At 36.3% G+C, this 13,261-nt stretch overlaps 1 protein-coding gene across 1 annotated transcript in view; it reads left to right on the top strand.

Moving 5' to 3' along the window:
• The first annotated feature begins 7,118 nt into the window (after positions 1 to 7,118).
• The window catches only part of LOC139753187 (glutamate receptor ionotropic, delta-1-like), a 245,364-nt gene continuing 239,221 nt past the window's right edge, over positions 7,119 to 13,261 (top strand). Inside the window, exon 1 of the mRNA XM_071669385.1 lies at positions 7,119 to 7,280. Coding sequence (XP_071525486.1) covers positions 7,119 to 7,280 — 162 coding nt within the window. The remainder of the gene's footprint in view (positions 7,281 to 13,261) is intronic.

Genomic DNA, 13,261 nt, shown 5'->3' on the forward strand with positions numbered 1-13,261 from the left:
AAACCTATTCAACAAACCTTGAAAATACTCACTCCATCTCCTTCTCACATCACCACTACTTGTTATCACCTCCCCATTTGCCCCCTTCACTGAAATTCCCATTTGTTCCCTTGTCTTACGCACTTTATTTATGTCCTTCTAAAACATCTTTTTTTTTTCCTTTTCTTTTAAACTATTCGCCATTTCCCGCGCCAGCAAGGTAGCGTTAAGAACAGAGGACTGGGCCCCTGATGGAACATCCTCACCTAGCCCCCTTGTCTGTTCCTTCTTTTGGAAAATTAAAAAAAAAAAAAGGAGAGGGGAGGATTTCCAGCCCCCCCCCCCCCCCCCTCCCTCCCTTTTCGTCGCCTTTTACGACACGCAGGGAATACGTGGGAAGTATTCTTTCTCCCCTATCCCCAGGGATAAAACATCTTTTTATTCTCCCGAAAATTTGATAATACTCTCTCACCCCAACTCTCATTTAATCTCTTTTTCACCTCTTGCGCCTTTCTCTTGACATCCTGCCTCTTTCTTTTATACATCTCCCACTAATTTGCATTATTTCCCTGAAAAAATCGTCCAAATGCCTCTCTCTTCTCTTTCACTAATAATCTTACCTCTTCATCCCACCACTCAATACCTTTTCTAATCTGGCCACGTCCCACGCTTCTCATGCCACAAGCATCCTTTACGCAAGCCGTCACTGATTCCCTCAATACATCCCATTCCTCCCCCACTCCCCTTACCTCCTTTGTTCTCACCTTTTTCCATTCTGAACTCAGTCTTTCCCGGTACTTCCTCACATTAGTCTGCTTTTTAAGCTCACTTACTCTCATCACTCTCTTCACCCCAACATTCTCTCTTCTTTTCTGAAAACCTCTACAAATCTTCACCTTCGCCTCTACAAGATAATGATTGGATATCTCTCCAGTTGCACCTCTCAGTACATTAACATCCAAAATTCTCTCTTTCGCGCGCCTATCAATTAACACGTAATCCAATAGCGCTTTCTGGCCATCTCTCATACTTACATACGTATACTTATGTATATCTCTCTTTTTAAACCAGGTATTCCCAATCACCAGTCATTTTTCAGCACATAAATGTACAAGCTCTTCACCACTTCCATTTACAACACTGAACACCCCATACCAATTATTCCTTCTACTGCCACAGTACTCATCTTTGCACTCAAATCACCCATCACTATAACCCGGTCTCGTGCATCACAACCACTAACACTCATTGCGCTGTTCCCAAAACACTTACCTCTCATGATCTTTCTTCTCATGTCCAGGCGCATATGCACCATTAATCACACATCTCTCTCCATCCACTTTCAGTTTTACCCATATCAATCTAGAGTTTACTTTCTTACACTCTACCACTTACTCCCACCACTCTTGTTTCAGGAGTAGTGCTACTCCTTCCCTTGCTCTTGTCTTCTCACTAACCCCTGACCTTACTCCCAAGACATTCCCAAACCACTCTTCCCCTTTACTCTTGAGCTTCATTTCACCCAGAGCCAGAACATCCAGGTTACTTTTCTCAAACATACTACTTATCTCTCCTTTCTTTCTTATCTTGGTTACATCCACACACATTTAGACACCCCAATCTGAGCCTTCGCGGAGGATGAGCACTCCCCGCGTGACTCCTTCTTCTGTTTCCCTTTTTATAAAGTTAAAATACAAGGAGGGGAGGGTTCTAGCCCCCTGCTCCCGTACACTTTAGTCACCTTCTACGACAGGTGAGGAATGCGTGGGAAGTATTCTTTTTCCCCTGTTCCCAGGGATAAAATTGACTGGGGAAGAGCAGTGTGGTTTCAGAAGTGGTAGAGGATGAGTCGATCAGGTGTTTGCTTTGAAGAATGTATGTGAGAGATACTTAGAAAAGCAAATGGATTTGTATGTAGCATTTTTAGATCTGGTGAAGGCATATGGTACAGTTGATAAAGATGCTCTGTGGAAGGTATTAAGAATATATGGTGTGGGAGGCAAGGTGTTAGAAGCAGTGAAAAGTTTTTATCGAGGATGTAAGGCGTGTGTACGTGTAGGAAGAGAGGAAAGTGAATGATTCTCAGTGAATATAGGTTTGCGGCAGGGGTGTGTGATGTCTCCATGTTTGTTTAATTTGTTTATGGATGGGGTTGCTAGGGAGGTGAATGGAAGAGTTTTGGAAAGAGAGGCAAGTATCAAGTCTGTTGTGGATGAGAGAGCTTGGGAAGTGAGTCAGTTGTTCTTTCCTGATGATACAGCGCTGGTGCCTGATTCACGTGAGAAACTGCAGAAGCTGGTGACTGAGTTTGGTAAAGTGTGTGAAAGAAGAAAGTTGAGAGTAAATGTGAATAAGAGCAAGGTTATTAGGTAGAGTAGGGTTGAGGGTCTAGTCAGTTGGGAGGTAAGTTTGGATGGAGAAAAACTGGAGGAAGTGAAGTGTTTTAGATATCTTGGAGTGGACTTGGCAGTGGATGGAACCATGGAAGCGGAAGTGAATCATGGGGTGGGGGAGGGGGCGAGAATTCTGGGAGCCTTGAAGAATGTGTGGGAGTTGAGAGCATTATCTCGGAATGCAAAAATGGGTATGTTTGAAGGAATACTGTTTACAACAATGTTGTATGGTTGCGAGTCGTGGGCTATGGATAGAGTTGTGCGCAGGAGGGTGGATGTGCTGGAAATGAGATGTTTGAGGACAGTGTGGTGTGAGGAGGTTTGATCGAGTAAGTAATAATATAGTAAGAGAGATGTGTGCTAATAAAAAGGGCGTGGTTGAGAGAGCAGAATAGTGTGTTTTGAAATGGTTTGGTCACGTGGAGGGAATGAGTGATGAAAGATTGACCAAGAGGATATATGTGTCAGAGGTGGAGGGAACGAGAAGTGGGAGACCAAATTGCAGGTGGAAAGATGGAGTGAAACAGATTATGAGTGATCGAGGCCTGAACATGCAGGAGGGACAAAGGCGTGCAAAGAATAGAGTGAATTGGAACGATGTGGTATACCGGGGTCGACTTGCTTTTAATGGATTGAGGAGGGCATGTGAAGCGTCTAGGGTATAACATGGAAAGTTCTGTGCGGCCTGGATGTGGAAAGGGAGCTCAGGTTTCGGTGCATTATTACATGACAGTTAGAGACTGCGTGTGAACGAATGTGGCCTTTGTTGTCCTTTCCTAGCGCTTCCTCGCACACATGAGGGGGGAGGGGGTTTTTATTTCTTGTGTGGCGAGGTGGCGATGGGAATGAATAGAGGCAGACAGTATGAAATAAATACATGTGTATATATGTATATGTCTGTGTATGTATATATATATGTATACGTTGAGATGTATAGGTATGTATATTTGCGTGTGTGGACGTGTATGTATATGCATGTGTATGTAGGTGGGTTGGGCCATTCTTTCGTCTGTTTCCTTGCGCTACCTCGCTAACGCGGAAGACAGTGACAAAGCAAAATGAATATATAAATAAATCATTTTTTTTTCTTTTTTTTTGCTTTGTCGCTGTCTCCCGCGTTTGCGAGGTAGCGCAAGGAAACAGACGAAAGAAATGACCCAACCCACCCCCATACACATGTATATACATACGTCCACATACGCAAATATACATACCTACACAGCTTTCCATGGTTTACCCTAGACGCTTTACATGCCCTGATTCAATCCACTGACAGCACGTCAACCCCGGTATACCACATCGATCCAATTCACTCTATTCTTTGCCCTCCTTTCACCCTCCTGCATGTTCAGGCCTCGATCACACAAAATCTTTTTCACTCCATCTTCCAACCTCCAATTTGGTCTCCCACTTCTCCTCGTTCCCTCCACCTTAGACACATATATCCTCTAGGTCAATCTTTCCTCACTCATTCTCTCCATGTGCCCAAACCTATTCAAAACACCCTCTTCTGCTCTCTCAACCACGCTCCTTTTATTTCCACATATCTCTCTTACCCTTACGTTACTTACTCGATCAAACAACCTCACACCACATATGGTCCTCAAACAATTCATTTCCAGCACATCCATCCTCCTGCGCACAACTCTATCCATAGTCCACGCCTCGCAACCATACAACATTGTTGGAACCACTATTCCTTCAAACATACCCATTTTTGCTTGCCGAGATAATGTTCTCGTCTTCCACACATTCTTCAAGGCTCCCAGGATTTTCGCCCCCTCCCCCACCCTATGATCCACTTCCGCTTCCATGCTTCCATCCGCTGCCAGATCCACTCCCAGATATCTAAAACACTTCACTTCCTCCAGTTTTTCTCCATTCAAACTTACCTCCCAATTGACTTGACCCTTAACCCTACTGTACCTAATTACCTTGCTCTTATTCATATTTACTCTTAACTTTCTTCTTACACACACTTTACCAAACTCAGTCACCAGCTTCTGCAGTTTCTCATATGAATCAGCCACCAGCGCTCTATCATCAGCGAACAACAACTGACTCACTTCCCAAGCTCTCTCATCCCCAACAGACTTCATACTTTCCCCTCTTTCCGAAACTCTTGCATTCACCTCCCTAACAACCCTATCCATAAACAAATTAAACAACCATGGAGACATCACACACCCCTGCCGCAAACCTACATTCACTGAGAACCAATCACTTTCCTCTCTTCCTACACGTACGCATGACTTACATCCTCGATAAAAACTTATCACTGCTTCTAACAACTTGCCTCCCACACCATATATTCTTAATACCTTCCACAGAGCATCTCTATCAACTTTATCATATGCCTTCTCTAGATCCATAAATGCTACATACAAATCCATTTGCTTTTCTAAGTATTTCTCACATACATTCTTCAAAGCAAACACCTGATCCACACATCCTCTACCACCTCTGAAACCACACTGCTCTTCCCCAATCTGATGCTCTGTGCATGCCTTCACCCTCTCAATCAATACCCTTCCATATAATTTACCAGGAATACTCAAAAAATTTATACCTCTGTAATTTGAGCACTCACTCTTATCCCCTTTGCCTTTGTACAATGGCACTATGCACGCATTCCGCCAATCCTCATATATATATATATATATATATATATATATATATATATATATATATATATATATATATATATATATATATATATATATATATATATATATATATATATATATATATATATATGGTGACAGGGGAGAAAGAATACATCCCATGTATTCCTGCGTGTCGTAGAAGGCGATTATAAGGGGAGGGAACGAGGGGCTGAATATCCTCCACTCTAGTTTTGAGTTTGTCGTGGGAAATGGCGAATAATTCAAAAAAGAAAAATAATTTATATATATATATATATATATATATATATATATATATATATATATATATATATATATATATATATATATATATATATATATATTATTTATTTTCTTTTATTATACTTTGTCGCTGTCTCCCGCGTTTGCGAGGTAGCGCAAGGAAACAGACGAAAGAAATGGCCCAACCCCCCCCATACACATGTATATACATACGTCCACACACGCAAATATACATACCTACACAGCTTTCCATGGTTTACCCCAGACGCTTCACATGCTTCAATCCACTGACAGCACGTCAACCCCGGTATACCACATCGCTCCAATTCACTCTATTCCTTGCCCTCCTTTCACCCTCCTGCATGTTCAGGCCCCGATCACACAAAATATTTTCCACTCCATCTTTCCACCTCCAATTTGGTCTCCCTCTTCTCCTCGTTCCCTCCACCTCCGACACATATATCCTCTTGGTCAATCTTTCCTCACTCATTCTCTCCATGTGCCCAAACCACTTCAAAACACCCTCTTCTGCTCTCTCAACCACGCTCTTTTTATTTCCACACATCTCTCTTACCCTTACGTTACTCACTCAATCAAACCACCTCACACCACACATTGTCCTCAGACATCTCATTTCCAGCACATCCATCCTCCTGCGCACAACTCTATCCATAGCCCACGCCTCGCAACCATACAACATTGTTGGAACCACTATTCCTTCAAACATACCAATTTTTGCTTTCCAAGATAATGTTCTCGACTTCCACACATTCTTCAAGGCCCCCAGAATTTTCGCCCCCTCCCCCACCCTATGATCCTCTTCCGCTTCCATGGTTCCATCCGCTGCCAGATCCACTCCCAGATATCTAAAACACTTCAGTTCCTCCAGTTTTTCTCCATTCAAACTCACCTCCCAATTGACTTGACCCTCAACCCTACTGTACCTAATAACCTTGCTCTTATTCACATTTACTCTTAACTTTCTTCTTCCACACACTTTACCAAACTCAGTCACCAGCTTCTGCAGTTTCTCACATGAATCAGCCACCAGCGTTGTATCATCAGCGAACAACAACTGACTCACTTCCCATGCTCTCTCATCCCCAACAGACTTCATACTTGCCCCTCTTTCCAAAACTCTTGCATTTACCTCCCTAACAACCCCATCCAGAAACAAATTAAACAACCATGGAGACATCACACACCCCTGCCGCAAACCTACATTCACTGAGAACCAATCACTCTCCTCTCTTCCTACACGTACACATGCCTTACATCCTCGATAAAAACTTTTCACTGCTTCTAACAACTTTCCTCCCACACCATATATTCTTAATACCTTCCACAGAGCATCTCTATCAACTCTATCATATGCCTTCTCCAGATCCATAAATGGTACATACAAATCCATTTGCTTTTCTAAGTATTTCTCACATACATATATATATATATATATATATATATATATATATATATATATATATATATATATATATATATATATATATATATATATATAACAACTTTCTTTTGGAATATATATATATATATATATATATATATATATATATATATATATATATATATATATATATTCCAAAAGAAAGAACAGAGAAGGGGCCAGGTGAGGATATTCCCTCAAAGGCCCAGTCCTCTGTTCTTAACGCTACCTCGCTATCGCGGGAAATGGCGAATAGTATAAAAGAAAAAAAAGATATTTATATATATATATATATATATATATATATATATATATATATATATATATATATATATATATATATATATATATATATATAAGACATATATGAATTGATTAGCTACCCGTACATCAGGAGAACTGTGGCTGGCTGTGGTGATGAGTGTGGTGGTGTGGGGCGTGATCCTGTATCTGCTACAGAGAGCTTGGCGGGTGGTGTCGGAAGGACGTGGGGTCAGCTTCAACACCGCCCTCCTGTACGGCTGGGGCTCCCTTCTTGAGCACCCTCCCCCAGACCCCTCCAGGAATATGTCAGGAAGAGTCAGTGTTGCTTTGAGGTCTAAATGAAAAATTGGTTTCACATCAGCTTGTTATCATTATAGTTATCACATCTTATCATGCCATTTTCAGATCTGCTCGATGTCATTAATATTATCACGTCTCCTATTTCTCATCATTAATATCATATCTGCTCATTATCATTATCATTATCACATCTGCTTGTTATCACTATTATTATCACATCTGCTCGTTATCATTATCATCATCATGTCTGCTAGTTATCACTATCTTTATCATATCTGCTCGCTATTGTTATTATTATCATACCTGTTCGTTATTACAATTAATATCATATCTGCTTCTTATCATGATCATTATCATATTGTCCCGTTATTATTCTCATTAACACATCTGCTTATTATATCATTCTCATATGTCGTTATTATTATCATGGTTATCATATCTGCTCGATATCATTACCATTATCATAGCTACTCGTTATCATCATCATTATCACATGTTATCATTACTGATATCACGTCTGCTCGTCATTATCATAATTATCATATCTACTCGTTCTTGCCATTATTTTACATGTTCTTAGTATTATCATTATCACATCTGTTCGTTATCATTATCATTATCACATTTGTTTGTTATCATTATTATTGTCTAATCTGTTCGTCAGTGTCATTATTACATCTTGTCATCATTTTCTTTATCACATATGCCTATAATCATCATTATCATCTCATCTCGTTATCATTATCGCTAACATCAGTTCGTTATTATCATCATTATCACATCTCGTTATCTTTGTCAATCTCACATCTGCTCGTTATCTTCATTATCATCAAATTCGTTTGTTATCATTATCATTATAACATCTCTTCGTTATCATTATCTTCATCATTATGACACCTGCTCGATGCCAGTACCATTATCAAATATGCTCTGCATCGTTATGATTATGACATCTGCTCCTTATCATTATCATTATTACCTCTGCTCGTTATTATTATCATTTTCACATCAGCTCGTTACCATTATCATTATCACATGAGCCAGTTATGATTATCATTAGTACATCTGCCTGTTATCATTGTCATTATCATATCTACTCGTTATCATTGTAATTGTCACATCTGTTTGTAATCCTTCTTAATATCACATCTGAATGTTTGTCAGTATAACCACAATATCTACTCGTTATCATTATCATCGTCACATCTGTTCATCATCATTATTATCATCAAATCTTTTCGTTATAATCATCATCACATCTACTCGGTATCATCATCATTATCCATGTGCTCGATATCATTATCATTATCACATCTGCTCGTTGTCATTATTATCATCAAATCTGTTTGTTATCATTATCATTACCACATCTTCTTATCATCATCAACATTAACATTATGACATCTGCTCCTTATCATTCTCATTAACACATCTGCTCCTTATCATTATCATTATCTCACCAGTTCGTTATCATCATCATTATCATATCTCGTTATCTTTATCATTATCACATTTGCTCATTATCATTATCACATCTGGTCGTTACAGATATCATTATCAAATATGGTTGTTATCATTATCATCGTCATATTTCGTTATTATCATCGGCATCACATCTGATCGTTATCAACATCATTATTACATCTCTTCGTTATCATTATATTCATCATTATCATATCTGCTCGTTATCATCATCATTATTATATCTGCTCGTTATCATCATCATAATCATATCTGCTCAATATCATTATTATCATCACCAGCTCGCTATCATTAAGATTATTACATCCTCTCGTTATCATTATCATTATCACATCAACTTCTTATCATTATCATTATCACATCAGCTCGTAATCATTATCATTATTACATCATCTCGTTATCAATATTATCATCACTCGATCGTTATCATTATAATCATCACATCTTCTCGTTATCATTATTATTATTACATCATCTCGTTATCATTATTACTATCACATCTGCTCGTTATCATCATTATTATCACATCTGCTCCTTATCATTATCATTATCACATCATCTCGTTATCATTATTTTTATCACATCTGCTCGTTATCATTATTATCATCACATCAGCTCGTTATCATTATCATCATCACATCATCTCGTTACCATTATCATCATCACATCTGCTCGTTATCATTATTGCCATCACATCTGTTCGTTATGATTAGCATTATCACATCAGTTCCTTTCTACCATCATTTTCACATTACGTTATCTTTATATTATCACTTCTGCTCGTAATCTTTATCATTATCACACTTGCTCGTTATTATCATAATTATCACATCTGGTCGTTACCAGTATCACTATCACTTCTGGTCGTTATCATTATCATTATTATATCTGCTCGTTCACATTATCATTATCTCAGCAGCTCGTTATCATTATTATTATCTAACATGTTCGTTAGTATCATTATCACATCTTGTCGTTATAATTTTCATTATCACATATGCTCATTATCATTATTATCATCTTATATCATTACAATTATCAATATCACATCAGTTCATTATTATCATCATTATCGCATCTCACTATCTTTATCAATCTGACATCTACTCGTTATCTTCACTATCATCCCATTTGCTTGTTATCATTATCATTATCAAATCTCTTCCTCATCATTGTCTTTACCAATACCATTATCGTTATCATTATCATTATCATATCTGCTCGGTGCCAGTACCATTATTGAATATGCTCTGTATCGTTATCATTATGACATCTGCTCCTTATTATTATCATTATCACATCTGCTTGTTATCATCATCATTATCACATCAGCTCGTTATCATTATCATCATTACATATGCTCGTTATCATTATCATTATCACACCAATTTGTTATCATCATCATCATCATCACATCTCGTTATCATTGTCATTATCACATCTGCTAGTTATCATTGTAATTTCACATGTTTGTCATCATTCTTGATAACAAATCCGCATGTTATCAGTAAGATTATCATATCAACTCCTTATCATTATCATTATCACATCTGTTCATCATCATTATCATTATCATCGCCATATCTCGTTATTTTCATCAATATCACATCTGGTCGTTATCATTATCATTATCATATCTCTTCCTTGTCATCATCTTCATCATTATCACATCTGCTCGTTATCGCCATCATTATCACATCTGTTCTTTGTGTTTATTATCATTACATTCGTCCGTTGCTATTATCATTATCACATCCGTACGGCGCCAGTATCAATATCATATCCGCTCTATATCTTTATCATCATGGCATCTGCTCCTTGTCATTATCGTTATCACCTCGTTATCATTATCATAATCATGTATGCTCGTTATCATTATTATTATCACTTCAGCTCGTTACCATTATCATCATCACATCTCTTCGTTATCATTATCTTCCTCATTATCACATCTGTTCGTTATCATTATTATTATCATATCTGTTCATTATCATTATCATTGTCACATCAGCTTGTTATTATTATCATTATCACATCCGCTCTTTATCATTATCATTATTACATTGCTCCTTATCATTACTGTTATCACATCTGCTCGTTATCATTATCATCACATCCGCTCGTTATCATTATCATTATCGCATCAGTTCGTATGAATCGTCATTATCACATCTCGTTATCTCTATCATTATTACACTTGCTCGTTGTCGCTATCATTATCACATCTGGTCGTTACCAGTATCATTATCACATCTGGTCGTTATCAATATCATTATCACATCTGCTCGTTATCATTATCATTTTAATATCTCGTTAATATTATCAATATCACATTTGGTGGTTGCCGTTATCATTATCACATCCTTTCATTGTCATTATCTTCATCATTATCACGTATGCTCATTATCATTATCATCATCACATTTGTTCATTGTTATTATTTTTACCACATCTGCTCGTTATCATTAATACTATCACATCAGCTCATTACCATTATCATTATTACATTTGCTCGTTATCATTATCATTCTCACATTTACTCGTTATCAATACAGAAATCACATTTCCTCGTTATCATTATCATTATCACATCTGATCGTTATCATTTTCATTATCACATCTCGGTATCATCATTATCACATCTACTCGTTATCATTATCATCATCACATCTCGTTATCATTATTATCACCACATCTCATCGTTATTATCATTATGATCATATCTGCTCATTATCATTATTATTATCGAATCTGCACGTTGTCATTATCATTATGACATGTCCTCATTATCATTAATATCATCACATCTGCTCTTTATCACCATTATTATAACTGTTTTTTATCATTATCTTTATTACATCTCGTTATCATTATCATTATCACATCTGCTCTTTATCACTATTTTCATCACATCTGCTCATTATTATTATCATCAGATATTGCTAATATTATCATTATCACATGTGCTCTTTAGTACTATCATTATCAAATCTGTTAGTATTCATTATCATTATATCTTCTCCTCGTTATCATTATCATTATGACATTTACTCGTTATCTACATAGTAATCACATCTCGTTATCGTTATTTCTATCACATCTCCTCGTCATCATTATCATATCAAATATGCTAGTTATCATTATTATTATCACATCTGTTATTTATCATTATCGTTATCATATCTGCCTCTTATAATCATCATTATCACATCTCATTATCATTTTCATATCTGCTCGTTATCACTATTTTCAATAGATCTCCTCGTTATCTTTATCATTACCACATATGCTTTTTATCATTATTATTATCACATCTGCGCGTTATCATTATCATTGTCACATCTGCGCCTTATCATGATTATCATCAAATCTGCTCATTATCATTATCATTATCACATCTGCTCATTATCATTACCATTATCAGATCTGCTCGTTATCATTATCAAATCAGCTCGTTATCATTATCATTATCATACCTGCTCTTTATCATGCTTATATCACATTTGCTATATATCCTTTTATCATTATTATTATTATTATCATTATCATTATTATTATTATTATTATTATTATTAATATTATTATTATTATTATTATTATTATTATTATTATTATTATCATTATTATTATTATTATTATTTTTTATTATTATTATTATTATTATTATTATTATTATTATTATTATTATTATTATTATTATTATTATTATTATTATTATTATTATTATTATCTCTATTATTGTTATTATTATTATCATTATCTTTATTATTATTAATGTTATTATTATGATTATCATTATTATTATTATTACTATTATTGTTGTCATTATTATTATTATTATTATTATTATTATTATTATTATTATTATTATTATTATTATTATTATTATTATTATTATTTATCCCTGGGGATAGGGGAGAAAGAATACTTCCCACGTATTCCCTGCGTGTCGTAGAAGGCGACTAATAGGGAAGGGAGCGGGTGGCTGGAAATCCTACCCTCTTTTTTTTTTTTCCCAAAGAAGGAACAGAGAAGGAGGCCAGATGAGGATATTCCCTCAAAGGCCCAGTCCTCTGTTCTTAACGCTACCTCGCTAATGCGGGAAATGGCGAATAGTATGAAAAAAAATTATTATTATTATTATTATTATTATTATTATTATTATTATTATTATTATTATTATTATTATTATCATTATTATTGTTATTATTATTATTATTATCATTATTATTATTATCATTATTATCATTATAATTATTATTATTACTATTACTATTATTATTATTATTTTTTTTTTTTTTTTTTTTTTATACTTTGTCGCTGTCTCCCGCGTTTGCGAGGTAGCGCAAGGAAACAGACGAAAGAAATGGCCCAACCCCCCCCCCCCATACACATGTACATACACACGTCCACACACGCAAATATACATACCTACACAGCTTTCCATGGTTTACCCCAGACGCTTCACATGCCTTGCTTCAATCCACTGACAGCACGTCAACCCCTGTATACCA

The sequence above is a fragment of the Panulirus ornatus genome, chromosome 2 (assembly GCF_036320965.1).
Source record: "Panulirus ornatus isolate Po-2019 chromosome 2, ASM3632096v1, whole genome shotgun sequence".
NCBI lineage: Eukaryota > Metazoa > Arthropoda > Malacostraca > Decapoda > Palinuridae > Panulirus > Panulirus ornatus.